Genomic DNA, 24320 nt, shown 5'->3' on the forward strand with positions numbered 1-24320 from the left:
ATGCAGAAAGCTTTAATGTACACGTTTTTAAGGACTGCATTATCAGAAACAAATTCGTACGAGTTAATGAATTTTGAACGCGCGCCTATTTCAAATTTGTAAACACAAATATCGACAAAACACTTCAACAGACGTCAGACCAGACTCAGTCTACTGGAAACACGCTGCAGGTAAAAGCCATGGTACCGTAGGAATTCGGATTTTATCAATAAATTAGCCAATGAAATTCAGTCGATTGACAAAACCATGAGCTGTGCGTTAGCATAGAGAAAAAATTGATATAGGCCTATTCATCAGTGTTCATATTCATGTACCTCGAGTGGCATTCAAATTTTTGCTGACCATTAGAGATACCTTATTGAAACATTCTAAACATTAAAAATGGAAAAATAAAATCTGAAAATTTTCATCTCAAATCGTGTCCATGCCCCTTTAAAGAGAACTGAAAATTTTCCAATGATTATGTTTAGACCTACAACAGCAATGCTTAGGTATTTTTAATGGTCAGCACAAATTTGAATGTCAGCTGTCGAATTACAAGAGAGATACAGAACTCACAATTCTTAGTTATGTAAACAATTGAGGCTCGTGACATGTTTTTGATGAATGTCGGACACTTCGACCCAAATTTTTTAGATTAGAACTTTGGCCCAAAGACATTTTGGGCCCTTTGTTTTTTCTTTCTCCGAGACACTTCTGCCCATTTTGGTGGGGAGGGGGGAGGGTGGTCTTTATATATTGTACGATACATAATATGTTTTAACAACTAATGATTACACAACACAATGTCAGTGAATCTTATTCATAATCCACATTTTCCTATCATTTTTATGTTTGAAGTTAATGACTATTTAAAGGGACTGGTTCACGTTTTTTGAAAGAAATGTTTATCATTTTTGATGTTGAAAATTAAAAATATAACTCATTTAATGTTGACAACCAAAATTTGGAACGTCTGAATGCAAGGATAAGAGCAGTATCTTAGCTTTGATTCTGTGTTATGTAAACAAAGACTCTAGTCTTTTTATGTAAACAAACAAACCAGTGAAACGTTATTTTTGTAATTTAAAGCATCTTCATTCTGTACAATCACAAATTTTAACTTTTAAATAATACGTTTTACTTAAAGTATACTTGAAATATGATATATCTAATAAACTTGGATCAATATCCCTTTATTTTGAAAACTTGGTAAACAATAACACACTTCAATCTTTGTTTTCAAAACAAATAATAAACTCTCTATAATGAGCTTCTGTCTTGATGAATAACCTTAATTTTTTTGTGAAACCTTCTAAACATATTAGACTATAGATTTTGATCATTTAAAGTGAAAAACAAAATTTGAGGGGAAATCGTGAATCAGTCCCTTTAACTGCTGTTTAAAATTAATAATTAATCTGGCCTTGACGTAGTACCCAGGTATAAAATAAGACCTACATGTAAACCATGCTGAAAATAATTTGACCCGTCACACACACCCTCCCGATATCGACACGAATATCTGCAATTTATTAAAATCATCAAATATGGATCTAAAATATTTTTATAAGGTACATTTAACAAAATATTTGACGTATCAGACGAAACAATCTTCTAGATAATATTCAAAATTTTATTTCTGTAGAAATATTGAGTCCAAATATTTTGCATGCATATATCCATAAAAGAACTGTTTTAGTGGATGATTAAGTCATGTTCGTGGTTTTAAATTGAATTTTCATATAAATATTCATTTGCGACAAATGGGAACCCGTAATACTTATATATACTTAGTGATGGGATTCGGTGAGAATTTCATAATCGATGATTGGTTTATTGTAACTAACTAAACTAATTATCAATTATAATCGGACATAGAGAAATTCTATAATAAAGTCATTTATCTACTGAAAAAGTGTAAATAAATATATTCTGCATTTATATTCGTTGTTTATATTACTGAGAGAGTGTAAATGAATATTTTCTGTGTATATTTCTTATTCTTCTACTATCTTACTATCCTTTAATTACATATATATAAAAGTCAATACAATTTGTAGAAGGGTTTATGCGCCATATTGTTTGCTTCGGTTATAATATCCCCGTATATCAAAGTTTCATATCATTGATTTACGGTAATCCGGCATAATTAAAATTTAACAAAGAAAAAAAAAGAAAGAAGAATATTTTATTAAAAAAAACAATTGAGATCGAAAGCACTTTACGAATGTGCAGATCGAGGTAGCAGTGACCTTTGAAAGCGATTTTATGTATGTAATTCACACATGGCTTTGCTCGCATCAAGAATCTCGTTGATGGATGGTCACTTCGTTTATATGCCTGAATCAAAGTACATCTATCCATGCAAACTGGAAACATGCTTTATTCCCCGGGTATGGATAATTTCGCTTTCATGTGCGCCACCATTACGGTAAATTAGGTTAATAGATAGGTCACGGCAGGAATATTCTTGAAAAACTACAGTCATCGAGAAAACAAAATCTAAAATCCGAATAATTGGAATAAAATTTTTATAATTGAGCGCTTAGAATTTGCCAACAATCGACTGATTTTTGATTATAATCGATGATTGGAACATCACTATATATACTATTTCATAATGAAACCTATAGTCTCACCCGACATATTTCTTTTTTCTAATAGCAGACTCTACACGGTTACAACACAAACGGGTAATCAATATAATGAGGAAATGAAAACAAAATAACTAAAAACCAAAGGAATTGATTGATTAATAATTGAGAATCTTTATTTTACATTTGGGCCAAAATGTCATTGGGCCGATGTGCCAATATACTATAATGTTGTGGAAACGCAATAATATGGGTGATGTTGGCAAAATGAAAAATTTAGGCCTAAGTGTCTCGGACAAAAAAGATTAGGGCCGAAATGTCTTTGGGCTGAAGTGTCTCAAATATTTGGGCTGAAGTGTCAAAAATTTTGGGCCGAAGTGTCCAACTTTTGGGCTGAAGTGTCTCTGGGCCGAAACATCCGACTACTGTTTTTGATCGCATAGGTTAAATATACTTGTAATTTAAGTTTTGTGTAAAGCAGATTTTTTAAATTACAAGTTAATTTCAGCAGAACACAATTAAACAGTTTCTAGTGTTTGTCACATCTTATTTTGTTTTAGACATGATATTTTCTATGAAGCAAACTATATGTAAACAAAAACATGGCATGGTCCTTGTTTACATAAGAAGAAATTGTGAGTGCTGTAACTAAAAAACTGACAGTCAAATTTTTGCTGACCGTTTGAAATAATTAAGTTATTATAAACATTAGAAATGTGGAAATTAAAATTTTTAATTTTCAGTGCAAATCGTGTTCATGCCCCTTTAACTTGAGGTTGACCAAAGAATGACCATGCTACAATACATGTGCATTTAACAAGGATGACATATTTTAATTTAGAAACACATATTTTAGGTACATAATAATGAATGGGAATTCGTACTTCAAGCAGCTGAAACAGTTGTGTCGGACAGTTGAACAGGGACTACAGGAAGTGACAGATGAAGTCGAAAACAACTACTCCCATCGAGGGTCAGCGGCAGCGGTCAAAAAAATGGTAGATCTCAAGACAGATGTCAAGGACATGAGGGTAGATGTGTACTGGATTTGTTAGAGAATATTATTCACTGTTCATTTATTTACACTGTACAATTGTTTACACTGACTGTACATTAATTTACTCTTATCTGCATGGTACATTTAAAGGGAACGTAGGGTATAAAAAAATATTTTCACATTTCAAATACTAAATATTTAGTAATTAAGTCCACTGGTTATTTCCATTTGATTGTAATCTGTTGTGTAGAAATCGGCTATTAAATATAGCTACACATCATCTGCTGGAGGCTGCCATTTTGCAAGATAAAGTTATCGCTCTTTAAGATATTTCCCACAATCCCATCTGTTTATGACGTATACCGGGCAATTGCCTCTCAGTGAAAGCATCTGATCATGTCTGATTGCAAAGGATATCAATATGAGCCTGATTATAATGAAGAGGAATTATTAGCAGCTTCAAATGAAAACACTAGTGCATTGGGATAAATTGATGAAAACGACACTCTTAATTCTTAAACTTTTAATTTTGTATTCTTTATACAGGATTGTTCATTATCTTCACTTCTTCATTCTTCACTTGAACATTCCTTAGCACATATGATGGACAATGACTGGGCAATTCTATCTGTATATGTTGCACAAAGTTGATTTATTCTTCAATATGGATTGAGAGTGGGATATTTTTGTCACTATTCATGTCTGCATTCAGCTGAAAATATAAAAATGAAATCAAACCATTACTTTATAACTTTAGTAATGAATTTTCATGAAAGTGCATGTACATGTATTTCACACAACAAAGAGTTTATTTTTCATAGTAGTTTTCTCTCTTTCTGATTTATTAGTACATCTGTTTACAAGAGAATCTAACAATGTGAACCTGTATACAGCACACATCAGTTGATTATCACTACACCCCTGCAGTAATTACCACATAAATGTCAAGAATTGAAAGATTAACTGCAAAGGGGGAATTCAAATGACCTTGGTTGTAAAACTTTGTTAATCATTTAATAGAGAAGTGCATCAAATTACCTGTTTCCTTAGATGCTGATAGTCCAGGTTGGTCAATAGGTTCTGCATATGAGTTTTCATTGGTTTCCAAAAGAAAATGGATTAGCTGAAAAATAATGACTAATTAATTATATATACTTACTTCATATATACTATACTTCATATATACTATACTTCATTTGTTTACTTGTACATTTTCAATTTCTTTAAAAACAATAGTATAATACAAAATGTGCTAGTGCTGTGATGATTTTTGAAAGTATTACATGTATCCTGCTTTTCCTCATCTTTTTGAGCTATTTTCTCTTATTTCTTAGGCTTGCTGTCATCAAATATTTTAGTTACTGCATCTTCTTTTTAATAGGTTTTGGTGTGTATCCCAATATCTTAACTTAAATAGATATTAATTTAACTTTGAATATTTAAAAAGCAGTGTTTACCCATCCCTTCATATTTAGCCTGTACAAAATGTTCACTGGATAAGGATAGATTAAATTAGAAAATTATTATATAAGTAAAAGTTAGTTGTAAATAAACTCTGGTTATACACATTAAGAATTATTAGTATTTACTGAGTAAAAAGCAAATATAACTGGTACTTACCCTGATATCCTCTTTAAAAGACTCTTTCTCAAAATGCCGTTCAAAAACAAAAGATTCACTTCCAAGGTTATGTATCCAATTATTGCACAATGTTCATAGTTTTGGGGGGAGATCAGGGATGCTAAAAGGTAGATACATGTATTCCTTTTTCTTTGACCACAGTGCAAAATTTCGCTTGAACTCCTGATATTTAGATTATAGATACTCTGTAACCCATTTAGTGCTATAGGCACAGCAGTTGTAATGAATTGCCGCATACACGTCATCAGCCGCCATGGTAAGAGATTCTCCCATTCAGCTCAGTTTTCAGTGTAAATGACAGATTAAATCTTGTTATCAGCAGCAATTATTTTTTCTATGCTAGATTTTGTTGTCTGCATGGTACCAGTTTTCACATATCAAAATTTTATTTTTGACCCTACATTCCCTTTAATATTTACATGATCATATTTTCAAATGTCTCATATAATCAATCTCTTTTATTAATCATTATTTTCATTGAAATTTTGTTTTCGATAATTTCAACCAACATCAGGGTACTGTCTGTAGCATGTAACCACGGTAACATATTGAATTGAGTGTTTTTGTATCTGTTGACTTTATGCGACCAAATTTATGTTTATACAGAATCAAGGGAAAGAACTGCTTCAGACTTTAGAGATAGAAGGTGAAAAGTTTGACAAGATCCTAAAGATTTCCAGACAGTACTTAGAAGTTTATAAACAGAGCGTTCAGAGAACGGAGGAGTATTATACTAAGTATGGATACCAAAAACCAGGCAAGTTCAAGTGTTGGTCAATATGTTTTACAAATGTTGGTCAGTATGTCATGTTTTACAGATGTTGGTCAGTATGTTTTACAGATGTTGGTCAGTATGTTTTACAATGTCGGTCAGTATGTTTTACAGGTGTTGGTCAGTATGTCATGTTTTACAGATGTTGGTTAGTATGTTTTACAGATGTTGGTCTATATATTTTACAAATGTTGGTCAGTGTGTTATACAGATGTTGGTCAGTGTGTTTTACAGATGTTGGTCAGTGTGTTTTACAGATGTTGGTCAGTATGTTATGTTTTACAGATGTTGGTCAGTACGTAATGTTTTACAGATGTTGGTCAGTATGTTTTACAGATGTTGGTCAGTATGTTTTACAATGTTGGTCAGTATGTCTGTGGTATTCTGTCATGATTAGCTTGATGTGAATCTCCATACAGTGAATCAGGATTATTTGTTTTTAGTTTTGGAAACAAATTCCAAGCAGGAAGAGAAGGTGGGGGAACCAGTTGAGGAAGAAGAGAGCAAGCCAATTGAGGACCAGGACACAGCTGAGACGAAGTGGGTGGACTTAAACCTTTATTTTCATGAGGCATTATAAAATGCAACATGCATATATATATAAAAACATGTATATATATATATATATATATATATATATATATATATATATATATATGCACAATAGAAACATAGGTATTGCACCATTGGGCCATCCTTTAAGACCTTACAAAAATGTTTGTTTGGAATTGCCTCCAGGGGGGTTTCGGACCCAGGAGGGAGGGAGGGAATTTATTTTTATTTTTTCCCCATTGAACTTGAATTTAAAATTGATAATAAAAATCACTAGATAAAACAGTACACAGATTTATTTTTCAGATACTTTTTCTGTTCAATTCGGAAACAATCAAGCCGAAAAAAGGTGAAAAAAAATGACTTCAAAATCCTCAAAACTCTGACAAAGGTGACAGTTCCTATCAATAATATCATCAGTCTATTTTAGACAAGACAATCAGTACGAACTGGGAGAACCCCACATAATTTCTAGGGCTGAAACGATTCATTGAAATATCGATACTGTTCAATATAAATCTTTGATTCAATGTTCAATTCATTGCTTCGATTTTCGGTTCGATATGATTATTACAAACTGGTTCAGTAAAACACATCAGGTTTGGTCTGTAATGATCATTTTTACCTGTATGAGGGACAAAATAGCATCAAATAACATTCAGACTGTTGTTTGCCTTGAGTCTTACGAAAATATTAAACTCATTCTCTGAATCTTCCTATTTTCTCTTGACAATATTGCAAAACAAGACAATTTTTATTTGACTAAAATTGGGAATTTTTGGTGACAAATTGGGAAAAAATACCATTTTGCATTGAGAATGGGGCCAAATTTCGGCCCCCACAGTGTGGATTGGAAAATCCATTAGTCTGTAGATAAAGTCAGTCAAATTTAGGCCTTAAAAATGACAACCGTGATGTGAATATCTCGGATTATAACTCAGATTTTTCAAATTTGATTGATTAATCGGAAAGTGAAACTAAACAATGAATGAAATTAAAATATTGATATTTTTTTGTGTTAAATTGCAAGTAAAGTGATAAAGCATATATCTATTACATGCATCACTCTGCGGACTTCATGGTTTTTAGCAGGGCCGACAGTCGTGCTGGTCAATTGGATTTTTTTTCAAATTTCGTTAACTGATTACACTATAAGTGACGAGATTTTAGACATATGTTGGTGTTAATGAAAGCTATATGCATATTGCGTGTGGGGGGAAAAGATCAGTCTGGTATCTTGTATAATTGTTATTAATTTTGCAGTAAAACGCCACAGAAAGAAAAGTCCCTCACTGATTTGCCTCGTACACCCAAACCAGAGGACTTTGGTCTAAGCAGTCTAGTATTGAGTGCCTATAAACGACCTGAAAAGACGCAGGTGTTTTCCTTCCTAGAAGTGTCAGCAAATAGGTAAGCCCTCAAAAGTCAATATCTTCCTATCTATAGGTCAGACATCAAAAGTCAATGTCTACCTATCTATAGGTCAGACATCAAAAGTCAATACCTAGCTATCTATACAGTACACGACACGAGTTTTATACACCCCACCGTGGAAAGACAACGGTGGAAAATCCACTGAGATACATCGTGTCCTCCGTGTTCCACGGTGTGTGTTATTTGCGAATACACACAGCTGCCAAGAGCTTTGTTCTGGCCACGGGCGCCTTGCGGAAGATGTGAAAATGTGCCGCAGTCCAAATAATCAAGATAAGGGTGGAATTTTAAGAAAAGAAAAAATGTCAATATTTCCCCTCCTGATACTTATATTCTTTTTCAGCATATTGGGCCGATTCCAACGATACCAAACACTTTATATTATGTTTTTAAGAAAACCTGGTTTTGACTTTTTTCTTTTAGTCTTCTTTCTTCATTAAAATATTCTTAAATTCTATGTTAAAATAATGCGTACTTGTAGACAATTCCTGTTTTGAATGCGAATTAGTATATTCAGTAAATGAAAAACACACATGTACAACATGTGATAGGGATATTTAATAATTACCGATGTGCTCTCTCTCTCTCTCTCTCTCTCTCTCTCTCTGACAAATGCACTGTTTAACATAATTACCTCCATCATATTGTGTTGATATGCATCTTGACAAATATAACTTGATCCAATATAGAAATTAGAGCATTGTCGATGATTAACAAATTGGAATTAATTTATTACGTAATTAATAGAAGCAAAAATACAAACCATCGAATGATTTATTTTTAAAATCCCGAGTTAATAACATTCGACCGAGATTTATGTTCGAAGTACTTTGATAGAGGTTTTCATAAAAAAAAATGTTCATCGGGAGTGTCTGGATAATGCAATGATTTTTGTATAATAAGTATATACCATGCAAATTCCTAGGGTCTTTCTCACAGTATAACTAAATTACGGTTAGCTAGTTTGGGTTTTGACTTCTCATGAAAAGTGTGAAATATATTGGGTCGGCGCGATATCAGATTTAGTCTAAGATCACGGGTATCTTACGCCGACCCAATATATTTCACACTTTCCGCAAGAAGCGAAGCACTTCTGTTGATTTCAAATACACGGATTAGCTGACCCCCATTGTTCTACTGAGGCGAAAACCCCTTCGAATTTGCATGGAATGTACAAGTTATACACAGGTCATTGTTATAGTCATACATCATAGTACCGCTAACCCGACAAAAATTTTTTTTTATTTTGAATAAGTTATTGAATGACGAAGTATGACCAAACTGCAGATTGAACTTTATAGAGCCCTGTGCTAACATTACTTATATTTTTCAATGTATCAGAAGGGGTATGTTGCCGGTTAAGTTGTGTAAATTTCTTGACAAGCAATAAAATAACAACAAAAATGGTGCTTAAATTGTCCGATTACGAAAACCTTTCAAGTTTTCAAAGTACACCCTCTCCGATTCTACGTGCTCGTAATCAATATTTAAGGATGTAAATCCTCGGTGTCAAATGCAACTAGTTCATGAAAAAAAAACTAATATAAACAGAAATGACTTAACGATTATTTCATATACGCTATCGATTATTAAAATCTTTAATTTAATCTTTAGATGCATTAGATAATGAAAGCAAGAGAGAGAGAGAGAGAGCATTGGTAATCATTAATTATAATATTCATGAATGTATGCAGATACAGGAAGTTTAATACGTTCAGTATAAATCTTGAAAGTACAATTTCTTTCTGATTAATTATCCATCCCCTTTCATTCTGATATTTTTTTTTATTTCCCATTTAAATTTGTTTTCTTTACATGTTAAATTTTTCGGCTGGTCCGGGTTAGGACTAATGAATGAGTCGTCCCCCCCCCCCCCCCCCCCCCTTTCTAAAACGATGTTACGTGCTTAGCTGTCTATCTCCCTCTCAGTCAAAAATAAAATAAATACATGCTATATATACTGCAACATCATTGGATTTACTGGATAATTCTTCGAATGCACCTTCATAATACATGTTAATGCAAGCGGACTATCTAGGCTTTTCTTTTTTTTTCATCTTCGTTAGCCGAGATTATTCGTGCGTGACTCAAAACCCATTGCTAGCGGAGATTAGATGAATTTTACCCCCGTATTATGTTATAACTGACCAAAACCTAGTACGTTTGTTTTCCAACTTTCATTCAGAAGACGCACAAGTTATTGAGTTACTGAATAAACGAGAAAACGTCTGCATTTTTATTTCAATCGTTGTCAACTCTTTACTTTGTGATATTTCAAGACTACATGTACTCAATTCAATTTATTGGATCCCATCACCATTATGCAATGCTATACAAAAATATAAAGACAAAAAGCTGTTATATATACATTTAGTAAATAATACATGCGTGTAATAAAGTATTTATCAAGTTAGAAAAAAAACCTTAAAAAACCGTGTTATTATTAATGTGAAGTATGGGCATTCTAATGAAATTTTCTTAATGAAAGTACGGAGTTTTCTAAAGGTTTGTTTAAAAGTAAAGATAGTTTTAATATTTATTTGTTTAAGTGATAAAAATTTGATTCTTTGCTCACATTGCTTCACAGTTGAGTACATAATGAAATTCATATCCAATGCAAACATGTACATGTATATAGCTGACCTTAATCACATATTCTTGATTACAATGAAAACTTTACGTAAAAATAAACTATTGCTTATGGTACACATTTCTTTGAACTGCTGTTTATCAAATTGAAATTACTGGCATGTGATTGTCGTTGCTCATGACCCTTCTTTTATTTGGTGAAATTGTGCTGCACGTGCCGTGAAACAATGTACCAACGAGTGGTAGGAATAACACAGGTGTTTATATACAGGATGTCGAGAATTTGGGCGTTTCATAAAAAGATGTGAACGTCTGCAGGGAAGTCTACATACGGATATGAACCGAAAACACCAACGTATCATTAAACAACAATTACAAGAATTGAATGATTTATAGCTAATTTCTAAATAAGTAATGGGGTGAGGGCATGTATGCTGGCCAAGCGAAAAGGTTTTTTGGGTGAATCATTTCGGAAATTATTTCTTTGTTTTATCACACGGAGGTACACGGTGGCATCGACGGAGGTACAGGTGACATCCACGGAGATGCTCGGTGGCATCCGCGGAGATCCTCCGTGGACTTCAATGTCTAGCTCGCGCGGAAAAATAGGACTTCAAAGGTGCCGACAATTTTAAAGGTCCACCGTGTTTGGGGCAAATTTGTTCCACCGCGTTGCGTGGAACACGCATAAAACTCGTGTCGTGTACTGTAGGTCAGACATCAAAAGTCAATATCTACCTATCTATAGGTCAGACATCAAAAGTCAGTATCTATAGGTCAGACATCAAAAGTCAATGTCTTTTCTATCTATAGGTCAGACATCAAAAGTCAATATCTACCTATCTATAGGTCAGACATCAAAAGTCAATGTCTACCTAACTATAGGTCAGACATCAAAAGTCAATGTCGTCCTATCTATAGGTCAGACATCAAAAGTCAATGTCTTCCTATCTATAGGTCAGACATCAAAAGTCAATAACTACTTATCTATAAGTCAAACTTTGATAATGAATTCACACTTGCAGTAAATCGATTTTCATTCATTATAATTTTAGATTGTACAGTGTAAGATGACCTGATTGGACATATTGAATTACATTTACGAATTAAAATTGTCCATCCTCAGCGCTTTGTTATAGACATGTTTTACTCCGTCTCAAAGGTTACAATAAACATCTGGTTTTTGGCTCTGTGTGTTTACTATCACATGGATGATTTCATCAAATTCAGTTCTACTTTCTACGACTCAAATTCAGTTCTACTTTCTTAATTTAATTCTACTTTCAATGACTGAAATAAAAAAAATCAACATGTATAGTGTGATCTGTATTTGAAGAGAAATTGGTTAGGGCTATTCCAGAAATAAATACATGGGGGGGGTCGGGAGGCACCTTTTGTATATACCAAGCACCCATAAAAAAAAAATTTAAAATTACCCCATGACCCATCAAATTAATAAACTCATTTTACAATGACCCATCTAATAAAAAAAAAAAAACTAACCAGACCCACCACAAAAATATTTTTAAAATGAAAACGGTACAAATCTCGCGAGGTTTTCGGGACAAACATTCTAGTCAATGACGTGGTAATGCCTGTGCGACATTGTATCACAGTAGTTCTGAAGAAACGATGTCACATCAACAATCAAAGGCATCTATGGCGGGAATGTTAGAAAGATTGGGAGTCCAAACGATGCTATTATCATGAAATGGGTATGGATATGTTTTTCCACGAATCGTTCGTCTTCTAATGGAGCCCGCGCCCGGAGGCCTCTATATCACCATCACACCGACTGATAAATATAACGCATCGGTACCCTCGTATAAATCAACTAAGGTTTGCCTATTTTTATTAGAAAATGGAATACCTATTGGTTTCAAAATATTCCCAAAATCGATGCACTGTAAACTGTAATAATCTACAGAACAGAGTTCGCCGCCATCACGTCCAAAGGGACCCTACTAAACGCGCCTCTAATTTGAAGAGTGCCGTAATGGAAAGTTATGAGCTGCAAAGAGCGACAACTCGAATAGTTCTATGTTACTTCCGATTTTGAAAGAGCATTTCGAAAGCACGTTTTCAATTTTCCCTCCGACGTTTTGTAACCAACACGACAAGAGCGACAATAAAAATATTCTGAAAACTCAACACCCACGTGCCACAAAATAAAACAATAGAAACTACCCACTACCCATAATAAATATTTTTTTAACAGCCCAACCACGGACCAATTAAAATATGAAAAAATACGACCACCCACACAAAAAAATATCGTTTGCCGCCCGACCCCCCCATTTGATCATTTCTGGAACAGCCCTTAGAGAAGCAGATGATTTAAAATAAATTAATCCAATTTTACACAGAAGTCACATCGCACAGGTAAGACAGTTAACAACTTTTGTGTGTAAAATATGCTGTGATCTCTGTTTTCAGAAATAAACTGGATTCCGTGCCAGACGTATTTCAACATGACGGGATACAGGTCTCACCAGGTTTTCTGAGTTGCAAACGCACCACGCCAGGCTGGAAACAATGTAAGTCCTCGATATCAAATGTCAGTTATCAACGCGTGTATCCAGTCCCATTCTTAAACGTAAACTCGTGTACGTATATAATACACAAATTTATATTAATGGTTTCAGATATAGTTTGAGTAGAAAATCATTTTATCATTTTATTGCCTTCAAGGACACACATGCAGCACAGTTTCTCAATAATGTATAATTTTTCGCGACATTTCGGGTACAATTCACTTGCGTCCCACTTTATTTATTTCAACAAAAAAGGGGTATATTACATCTGATTTAGAATAAGCATATTTTAATTATTTCAGGTTATGGCAAGTAAAAATGTAAAGTCAAGTCTTATATATATATATTGTAGATGATTTTATATATGGGTATTACTGAGTTATTGGATTAATCTGAAATCAAACATGGGACCCTCACATTAGTGATCTAATCACTGCTCACCAGACTGATAGTACAGTTATATCACTACAATATAACATTTAAACCTATTCCAGATATCACACAACAGCTCTTCACATCAAGGAGGTAAAGAAGTGAATAGTTGTAGGAAAAAATGGCAGAAATGTCACATAGGACCTTAACAATATATAGACCTAAGTTATGTTAGATGTTCGGACATTGCTCACGCTGTCTCAAGTTGAACTTGTTACTGCAGTATGTTTTTGTACAGAGAGTTAACTTTTATTCCTAGATGGCATGGATAAACAGTTTTTGGTCCCAAAACTACAAGATGGCGTGTTTAGAAAGGTAAAGTACACTCAGATCAGACTTAGACTCTACTTTTATCTATTGATCAACAGGCATTTTGTTTTTAGTGTTCCTGGTCAAAAGTTGCCTGTTGTGTCTTTTAATTTAAACTATATTTTATATCACAAAGTGAATGGGATCAGGCAGCAGGCATAGCCTATTTAAGCCCTCTCCCTAAGGAGGTTGTGTCCTTTTGCTGGGCAGTATAGGCTTTCCAGTCTGCCTGTTAAATTTTTCATGTCTGGGGTTGTATCTTTCACATTGTGAGGCCTAGGACTATCACACTTAATCAGATGATGCATCTTGGGGTGGAAAGGTGTGTCACAAAGTAAAATTAGGTAACTGGTCTCCTTCTGGAATTTCATGGCAATAACTTTTCAAATTGTATCTAGGTCATATCTTTCACATTGTGAGGCCTAGGACTATCAAAATTGATCAGTTGATGCATCGGGGGGGGGGGGGGGGGGGGGGGGGGGGGGGGGGGGGGGGGGTCTTGTGAAAGTAACTGTCACATGACCTGATTTTGAATTTCATGGTAATACACGATATATACAGATTCATGTTCCAGATCACATTTTCCACACTCCTGTGAGGCCTAGGACCATAGAATAGAATAAAATATGATTTATTTCCAAATTAGGGCCCTCTCGGGCATACAGCATACATGATTGTTAACATTTCAATGTGCAATGACGATAAAAAGAAAAACAAAACAAAACAAGAGTAAAATATGCACTATTAGTATGAGCAATGTTCATACATGAGACATTTGAACATAATAATACTTATTTGCATTATATGTAAGTACCACCGTGTATCCTAATGCAAAACAGTCAGAAATACACATAGGGAGAAAAAAAAATATATATATATATATATAGATGTCTATATATAACTTGGTTCAATGATGCATCTTGTGGAAGAGGGGAGGTGCGTCGCAAACATAAAAATATATCACTGGCTTCATTTAAAATATTAGTACTATATATCTACAAATCTTGTCTGGATCATAATTTGAACACTATGAGGCTTAGGACCATCAGACTAGGTCAGTTCATGTATATTTGGGGCAATGTCACAGCCTGCAACCTCAAGCGTATGTACACGTAAATGTAGATGGACATACCGTGGTCCCCTAGTTGTGAACTCTTATAATTATCTAAATGTCCCCCTCCTAAGGTGAGATAATTAAGAAATAGGGTGGGATGTTTTAAAGATCTTCTCAAGAATTACTGAACTAGAAAAGCTGAAGCTTGTGAGAAAGCTTCCTTATACAAGATAATAAAGAGTTTGTATGTTTAAACTGGTCAGTGTGGGTCACAATAGGTGTTGGAAGTTTTAATAGGAATGCATACATTGTGAGGGAATTTTCAATATCTTCACTAACCCTGGGAGTCTGTCATTGCCTGCTGGGCTTCACTAGCCCTGGGAGTCTGTCACTGTCTAATGAGCTTCACTAGCGCAGGGAGTTTATCATTGTCTGCTGGGCTTCACTAGCCATGAAAGTCTGTCATTGTCTGATGGGCTTCACTAGCCCAGGATGTTTGTCATTGTCTGATGGGCTTCACTAGCCCAGGGAGTCTGTTACTGTCTAATGGGCTTCACTAGCCCAGGGAGTCTGTTACTGTCTGATGGGTTCCACTAGCCCAGGGAATGTCATTGTCTGCTGGGCCTCACTAGCCCTGGATGTCTGCTGGGCTTTACTAGATTGGGTGTCTGCTGGGCTTTACTAGCCCTGGATGTCTGCTGGGCTTCACTAGCCCTGGATGTCTGCTGGGCTTTACTAGATTGGGTGTCTGCTGGGCTTCACTAGCCCTGGATGTCTGCTGGGCTTTACTAGATTGGATGTCTGCTGGGCTTTACTAGATTAGATGTCTGCTGGGCTTTACTAGATTGGGTGTCTGCTGGGCTTTACTAGATTGGGTGTCTGCTGGGCTTTACTGGATTAGGTGTCTACTGGGCTTTACTGGATTAGGTGTCTGCTGGGCTTTACTGGATTAGGTATCTACTGGGCTTTACTGGATTAGGTGTCTGCTGGGCTTTACTGGATTAGGTGTCTGCTGGGCTTTACTGGATTAGGTGTCTGCTGGGCTTTACTAGATTGGGTGTCTGCTGGGCTTTACTGGATTAGGTGTCTGCTGGGCTTTACTGGATTAGGGTCTGCTGGGCTTTACTGGATTAGGTGTCTGCTGGGCTTTACTAGATTGGATGTCTGCTGGGCTTTACTGGATTACTAGGTGTGTGATAAGCGTCTACGTCTGGACACACTTGAATGATTTCAGAAAGATGTCCAGGATATTGCTGTTATGTTTCTTTTAATTAAAGGAGATATATTTCAATGAAAATCTGTTGTAGGTGGATAAAGAGAATTTTGACAGCAGTAACAATCCTGCCCCTCGATTTACTGTCATGGCTGATGGGATAGGAAAGGTGAGAGGTCACACAAATGTCAATTTCACAAGTATTAAATATGTACGAAGCACTGTACATTGTAAAAACAATAATCAATGTAATAGTGAACACCGTTAGAAACTTACTCATTGTTACTGATAGTAATGGATACTGATTTGATTTCTAAGATTGCTAACTTGATTTGACTTTCTCTTTAGGAGTTTGCCAGTGTTTGATTTCTAAGATTGCTAACTTGATCTGACTTTCTCTTTAGGAGTTTGCCAGTGTTTGATTTCTAAGATTGCTAACTTGATTTGACTTTCTCTTTAGGAGTTTGCCAGTGTTTGATTTCTAAGATTGCTAACTTGATTTGACTTTCTCTTTAGGAGTTTGCCAGTGTTTGATTTCTAAGATTGCTAACTTGATTTGACTTTCTCTTTAGGAGTTTGCCAGTGTTTGATTTCTAAGATTGCTAACTTGATCTGACTTTCTCTTTAGGAGTTTGCCAGTGTTTGATTTCTAAGATTGCTAACTTGATCTGACTTTCACTTTAGGAGTTTGCCAGTGATTGATTTTTAAGATTGCTAACTTGATTTGACTTTCTCTTTAGGAGTTTGCCAGTGTTTGATTTCTAAGATTGCTAACTTGATTTGACTTTCTCTTTAGGAGTTTGCCAGTGTTTGATTTCTAAGATTGCTAACTTGATCTGACTTTCTCTTTAGGAGTTTGCCAGTGTTTGATTTCTAAGATTGCTAACTTGATCTGACTTTCTCTTTAGGAGTTTGCCAGTGTTTGATTTTTAAGATTGCTAACTTGATTTGACTTTCACTTTAGGAGTTTGCCAGTGATTGATTTTTAAGATTGCTAACTTGATCTGACTTTCTCTTTAGGAGTTTGCCAGTGTTTGACTTTTAAGATTGCTAACTTGATCTGACTTTCTCTTTAGGAGTTTGCCAGTGTTTGATTTCTAAGATTGCTAACTTGATTTGACTTTCACTTTAGGAGTTTGCCAGTGATTGATTTTTAAGATTGCTAACTTGATTTGACTTTCACTTTAGGAGTTTGCCAGGGATTGATTTTTAAGATTGCTAACTTGATTTGACTTTCTCTTTAGGAGTTTGCCAGTGTTTGATTTCTAAGATTGCTAACTTGATCTGACTTTCTCTTTAGGAGTTTGCCAGTGTTTGATTTTTAAGATTGCTAACTTGATTTGACTTTTTCTTTAGGAGTTTGCCAGGGATTGATTTTTAAGATTGCTAACTTGATTTGACTTTCTCTTTAGGAGTTTGCCAGTGTTTGACTTCTAAGATTGCTAACTTGATCTGACTTTCTCTTTAGGAGTTTGCCAGTGTTTGATTTTTAAGATTGCTAACTTGATTTGACTTTCTCTTTAGGAGTTTGCCAGTGATTGATTTCTAAGATTGCTAACTTGATTTGACTTTCTCTTTAGGAGTTTGCCTATGATTTGAATTTTAACATTATTAACTTGATTTGACTTTCCCTTTAGGAGTTTGCCTATGATTTGATTTTTAAGATTGCTAACTTGATTTGACTTTAGGACCTGAGCGACATTACTGGGATCCAGCGCCTCCCAAACACCCCGGAATTGGCGTCTACAAGGGTCCACTCTCATCTCCATCGCCTCCCTAGTACCACCAAGACACAAATTAACCACCAGACACCACCAGACACCCCTCAAATGACCTCAAAGTTACAGTTAAACCATCAGGCACCACCAGATACCCGTGAAGTGACCCATGGTATGATGTATATTGACCATCGTCCATCTCCGGGCTCCCCCAAACTGTCCTCCACCAAGGCCTGGTCAACCAATCGCACACCGGAGATGCCAACTTTCTTAAAGAAGTATAAGGTTGGTAGAATGTGATATTTACAAGTTCCTTTACAGGGTTCACTATCCAAGAAAGTCCGGCTGATTCGACATAGTATAAATTGTGTTGAGTTAGTATCAAGATAGTCCGAAGGGTCATGTGAAGAATTTGATAAGGGCTGTTCCAGAAATGATCAAATGGGGGGTCGGGTGGCAAACGATATTTTTTTGTGTGGGTGGTCGTATTTTTTCATATTTTAATTGGTCCGTGGTTGGACTGTTAAAAAAATATTTATTATGGGTAGTGGGTAGTTTCTATTGTTTTATTTTGTGGCACGTGGGTGTTGAGTTTTCAGAATATTTTTATTGTCGCTCTTGTCGTGTTGGTTACAAAACGTCAGAGGGAAAATTGAAAATGTGCTTTCAAAATCGGAAATCGGTAGTGGCACATGGGTGTTGAGTTTTCAGAATATTTTTATTGTCGCTCTTGTCGTGTTGGTTACAAAACGTCAGAGGGAAAATTGAAAATGTGCTTTCAAAATCGGAAATCGGTAGTAACTATTCGAGTTGTCGCTCTTTGCAGCGCATAACTTTCCATTACGGCACTCTTCAAATTAGAGGCGCGTTTAGTAGGGTCCCTTTGGACGTGATGGCGTCGAACTCTGTTCTGTAGATTATTACAGTTTACAGTGCATCAATTTTGGGAATATTTTGAAACCAATAGGTATTCCGTTTTCTAATAAAAATAGGCAAACCTTAGTTGATTTATACGAGGGTACCGATGCGTTATATTTATCAGTCGGTGTGATGGTGATATAGAGGCCTCCGGGCGCGGGCTCCATTAGAAGACGAACGATTCGTGGAAAAACATATCCATACCCATTTCATGATAATAGCATCGTTTGGACTCCCAATCTTTCCAACATTCCTGCCATAGATGCCTTTGATTGTTGATGTGACATCGTTTCTTCAGAACTACTGTGATACAATGTCGCGCAGGCATTACCGCGTCATTGACTAGAATATTTGTCCCGAAAACCTCGCGAGATTTGTACCGTTTTCATTTTTAAAAATATTTTTGTGGTGGGTCTGGTTAGTTTTTTTTTTTTATTAGATGGGTCATTGTAAAATGAGTTTATTAATTTGATGGGTCATGGGGTAATTTTTTATTTTTTTTTATGGGTGCTTGGTATATACAAAAGGTGCCTCCCGACCCCCCCATGTATTTATTTCTGGAATAGCCCTAAACAAAAAATACTTCAGGTTTGAAAGTATGTGTAGAAAAACTAGTTCTTTTTATTTCGTAGCAAATTTTGTCCAAATATGGTAGAACTAAACACTCAAATAGCACCAGCTCTTTTCTGCTAAGTGATACATATGTGTTCAGGTTTTCTGTGATGAAATTCTATACATTTTAAGGGTACATTGATACATGAATATCGTGATTTATGCGTAAGAATTATACAGATGTTGTGCGTATTAACACAGTAACTTGATTTTTAGTAATGGTAAGCATTAATTTGTGATTATACAAATACAATGAAAGAAAAATTGAGCAAGTTCACATACCCCACGCCCACACAATGAATGATAATTCTACACATAATGAATGGTGATGCTATGTATACAACAAATTCTTATGCCTCTGCACTATACTGTACTATTTTCACCCAAGTAAGTAGATGGCACCACTCACATCATTTGTAATATTGTTTAGAAATGTCAATAGTGTAAAATTTTAAAACAGCAATGTTTTAATGAACCAGTTTCATGCAAGTTGCACAAAATAATACATTTTGGCCAATGTTTTATGTTAAAAGGGGGCATAACTCCCAGAAGAAAATGAATCTGATTCAAAATTTCCTGCAGATAATCGGTACTTATTTCATGAAATTCTGTTCTGTAGTTTCAGAGGAGTTGCACTAACAAACTGTTTCAGTAACTAGTATATTTACTTCTAACTTCAAAAGAGGCACAACTCCCAGAAAATTTAAAAATTGAATAAAAATGTTCTGCAAATACACACATCTACATGTACACAGTGGGTCCTTGTGAAGTTCATATGCAAATATCATGGGGAACCAAGGATGCCTACTCCCTTAAAATGAAATATGATGAATGTTGAAATCAATCATCAAGTTTTAATAATACACTATGTATGTACCTTTTCTAGACTTTTTATTATCTCACCTGAGCTGAAGGCTCAAGTGGGCTTTTCTGATCAAAATTTGACTGTCTTTGGCTTAAACTTTTCACAGTCCATCTTCATCTCAAGAACCACTGGGTCATTTTCAACCAAACTTGGCACAAAGCATCCTTGGGTGAAGGGCTTTAGGGGCCATTTCTCCTTTAAATGTAAAACTTATACGGTACCAATTTTGATGCACCAGATGCGCATTTCGACAAATAATGTCTCTTCAGTGATGCTCAACCGAAATGTTTGAAATCCGAAATAACTATGAAGTTTTGGAGCTAAATATAGCCAAAAACAGTGTGCCAAAAAAGTGGAGCCAAATTTGTCCAAGGATAGGAGCTATGCATGAGGGAGATAATCCTTAATTTTGAAATGAATTTTTAAATTTTATAACAGCAATTAAATATACATCCGTATTTTCAAGCTAGTAATGAAGTACTTAAATACTTAAATGGAAGATAATCCCAAAAATGCAAAAATAAGGTGGGGTCATTTAAAAATCTTCTCAAAAACCACTGGGCCAGAGAAACTGAAATTTACATGAAAGCTTCCTGACATAATGCAGATTCAAGTTTGTACAAATTATGGCCCCAGGGTAGGTTGGGGCCACAATAGGGGATCAAAGTTTTACATGCATATCAATAGGGAAAATCTTTAAAAATATTCTTCTCAAGAAAAACTGGGCCAGAAAAGCTGACATTTATATGAAAGCTTTCTGACATAGTGCAGATTCAAGTTTTTTCAAATCATGGCCCCTCTGGGTAGGATGGGGCCACAATAGGGAATCAGAGTTTTACATGCAAATATATCGGTACAAAATCTTTAAAAATCTTCTTCTCAAGAACCTCTGGACTAGGAAAGTACAAATTCACACAAAAGCTCTTGACATAGTACAGATTCAAGTTTGTTAAAATCATGGCCTCCGAGGGTAGGATGGGGCCACACAAATATACAGTATAAGGAAAATCATTAAAAAATCTTCTTCTCAAGAATCACTGGGCCAGAAAAGTTTACATTTGCATGAAAGCTTCCTGACATAGTGCAGATTCAAGTTAGTTAAAATCATGCCCCCCCCCCTCCCCCCACCCCTGGGGTAGTGGAATGGGGCCACATACTAATATATAGAGAAAATCTTTAAAAATCTTCTCAAGAACCATTGGGCCAAAGAAGTTTACATTTGCATGAAAGGTTCCTGACATAGGTAGATTCAAGTTAGTTAAAATCATTGTCCCCGGGTGTAGGGTGGGGCCACGAAAGGGACCAAAGTTTTACATGCAAATATATAGGGAAAATCTTTAGATAGAGGCCAAGGGAACTCATGTGAACGATTATGGGCCTCTTGTACTTTTTTATTGTTTATTCCCAGGTGAAAGTGTATATATATGTAGCCTTTAACTGTCGTGTTAAATGTAGATAAAACATGCCTTTACAGGCTGTTGTCACAGTCTGGTGATATATATGATAAGTATTGAATACTTCTATGCTTAATTTTTGTTGTTTATTCTGATAAATACGTAAACTGGTGCGGACAAAATTTTCATAACGCATTTCTCCCTTTGCTCACTGCTGCATATTATCAAACACAATAAAACACAAATAGAAGTAAATTTGAATCAACCTGTTAAAATTCTTCTGGTGATCCAGAAAACAGACAATTACATCTTTAATCACTGTGTACAGGGTCTTGCACTCCATCTGCTTACAGAATGACCTACTGTAGAATAATTTAAATTCGTGGGGGCCAGTACTTTCGTGGATTGCTGAATTTTTACGGGTTCGTGGGGACATAATTTCGTGGATTTATAGATTTGTAAGATTCTTGTATACTAGATGTCTTTATTCGTTGAGGATGTAAATTTTCGTGGGTGAGGAGTACCCACGAATTCCACGAAAAATGGAGCCACCACGAATTCTAATGATTCCACAGTATCAGGTATCGATCTCTATCACAAAATGTAATTGATTAAAGATATTAAACATATATTATATAACATTACATGAGGGTGGAGTTACTTAAATGATGATTTCATTTGACCTATTTATCATACTTGCAATGTTAGCTCATGTAACGCCCTGGATAGACAGTCTGGTTTACCCTTGTGTATGTATCAAGTTGATGGATTCTCATGAACAATAACGCATTGAATACTCTCATTTTATTCGAAGATTGAGGAAATAGGAAAGTCTGATTCCAATCGTTGAATAAAATGTAAATGAAGAATTCTCTTGCAGATGACAGAGCCATGTTTTGCCAGTCCTGTCTCTAAATTGTGGAAATCCCCCACAATTCCCCAGCAACCAGAACATCAAAGTCACATGGAGGCTTTCCATGAAATGCCGAAGGTACCAAAATTAAAAGGGATGTTTGGTTTACATAACTGATGTCAGTCGAGACTGTGCATTTGTTGTGTTTAGAGTGTGAGTGGTCAATAAATGTGTAGAAGAATCATCAGAGGGTTTATTTATGATTTTTTTTATTAATAAGCGTCAGAAACATTTAAGAAATAATGTTCATTTGAAAACTTCACGTAAAGAGATGAAGTGGCTTGGTCACATGATCAAAACTTGTTGAGCTTCTTTGTAGACATTCCCATCACTTCATATTATTCAAATTTTTAAATTGGTTGTTTATTTTACTATTCATACATTTATATGTATTGGAGATGAATAGACTATTTAAATATTCCTAAAACAATATCTTAAGAAGAATTCACCTATATGGGCAGTTTAATTAGTGATGATAATGGGAGGGAAAAGACATGCCAGCAAGGCTTTATGAAGCCTAGGCTGCCTAGCTGTACAACTTTAGTCAAAATTCAGCACGTCTGGAAGTTAAAATATTGATAAACTGCACCTATAATTAAACTAAATTAACGAACTGCACCTACAATTCAACTAAATACCTGGTAACAGCATCCTTATTTAGCACCTGTCTATGTCTTCTTAATGATTAGGTAACCCTGATTTAATGATTTCACCTTCATTGATGGTGATTAACAGGAAACTTCACCTGCACACACCTTCAGTTGTAACACATGTCCCAATGAGTTTCTCTAAAGACAGTTATGTCCCCTTTGAAGAGATGGGGGTGAATTAGACACACAGTACAGAATTTCTAAAAATGTCATTGTTACCCAGTTAGGTTCTTCATATGTCACATATAGTGTTAAAATCCCTGTGCAATGAAGTAGAAAATTTATTTGACTGAAAATCAAATCTTCCACTGACTTGTTTCAGATATTCAGTTTTCTACACCTTTCTTATAGCAAGAGTCTTATGGACAACAAAACTCCTCAGAGCCAGAAGTTTTACTAGAACATCAATAGCTCAGCTAAGCCAGAAATTTTATTAAAACACCAATAAGTGCCAGAAGTTTTACTAGTACACCAATAACTGCTCACAAGTACCCGAAATGTTACAGAACATCAATAGCTCAGCTATGCCAGAAGTTTTATTATAATAATACCATATTTATATAGCACCCTTTTCATACACTATGTACGCTCAAAGGTGCTTTACAATGCATATACACCTTACAAGAGAATGTTATACACATAATACATAGAAAATAAATAAAACATTAAAAGCTGTACCTATCCTCATTGTACATATAAAACATGAAAACACAAGATACCATAAATATGCTAGATAAGAATAAACATCAGTTTCCGAGCGTATTAAAATAATAATAATAATGAAATACACACACGCACACACAGCATATAATGTCTCAGGTATAATACATTAAAACATACAATTCCTATTTTTTTTTTTATTTATTTATTTTTTTTATATAAAACATCACAAAATGGTACTCGAAAGCTAAGACACACAGTCTTTAGTTTTCACAGAATCTAACCTACACGAATGACTGAAATGATAGAAACTAGTCCTGGAAAACTTGATGAAAAAAAATGTGTTTTCAGTGACTTCTTGAATGCACACAGTGTTCTACAGTCCCTTACATGTTCTGGAAGGGCATTCCTAGTTTTGGAGCTATTGTTCTGAAACACCGATCTCCGTATGTTACGGTTCGACTTTTTGGAATAACTAAAGTGACTG

The 24320-nt window shown here is 35.2% G+C and overlaps 1 protein-coding gene across 1 annotated transcript; it reads left to right on the top strand.

The window, feature by feature from the left end:
* The first annotated feature begins 19 nt into the window (after positions 1-19).
* On the top strand, positions 20-22707 carry LOC125673237 (uncharacterized). The gene is made up of 10 exons (XM_048909710.2): positions 20-170; positions 3433-3607; positions 5821-5971; positions 6430-6526; positions 7802-7948; positions 12998-13098; positions 13787-13842; positions 16198-16272; positions 17792-18106; positions 22491-22707. The coding sequence occupies exons 2-10, from the start codon at positions 3443-3445 to the stop codon at positions 22638-22640; spliced, it is 1257 nt and encodes a 418-aa protein (XP_048765667.2). The 5' UTR covers positions 20-170; positions 3433-3442; the 3' UTR covers positions 22641-22707.
* Positions 22708-24320: the final 1613 nt, after the last annotated feature.

The sequence above is a fragment of the Ostrea edulis genome, chromosome 3, assembly GCF_947568905.1.
Source record: "Ostrea edulis chromosome 3, xbOstEdul1.1, whole genome shotgun sequence".
Classification (NCBI taxonomy): Eukaryota; Metazoa; Mollusca; class Bivalvia; order Ostreida; family Ostreidae; genus Ostrea; species Ostrea edulis.

Bases quoted from the DNA above. Each gene is read 5' to 3' on its own strand.
- LOC125673237 (XM_048909710.2), top strand. From the start codon at position 3,443: ATGAATGGGAATTCGTACTTCAAGCAGCTGAAACAGTTGTGTCGGACA. The intron at 13,099-13,786 runs GTAAGTCCTCGA...TTTTATTCCTAG, and splicing joins CACGCCAGGCTGGAAACAAT to ATGGCATGGATAAACAGTTT. The intron at 16,273-17,791 runs GTGAGAGGTCAC...ATTTGACTTTAG, and splicing joins TGGCTGATGGGATAGGAAAG to GACCTGAGCGACATTACTGG.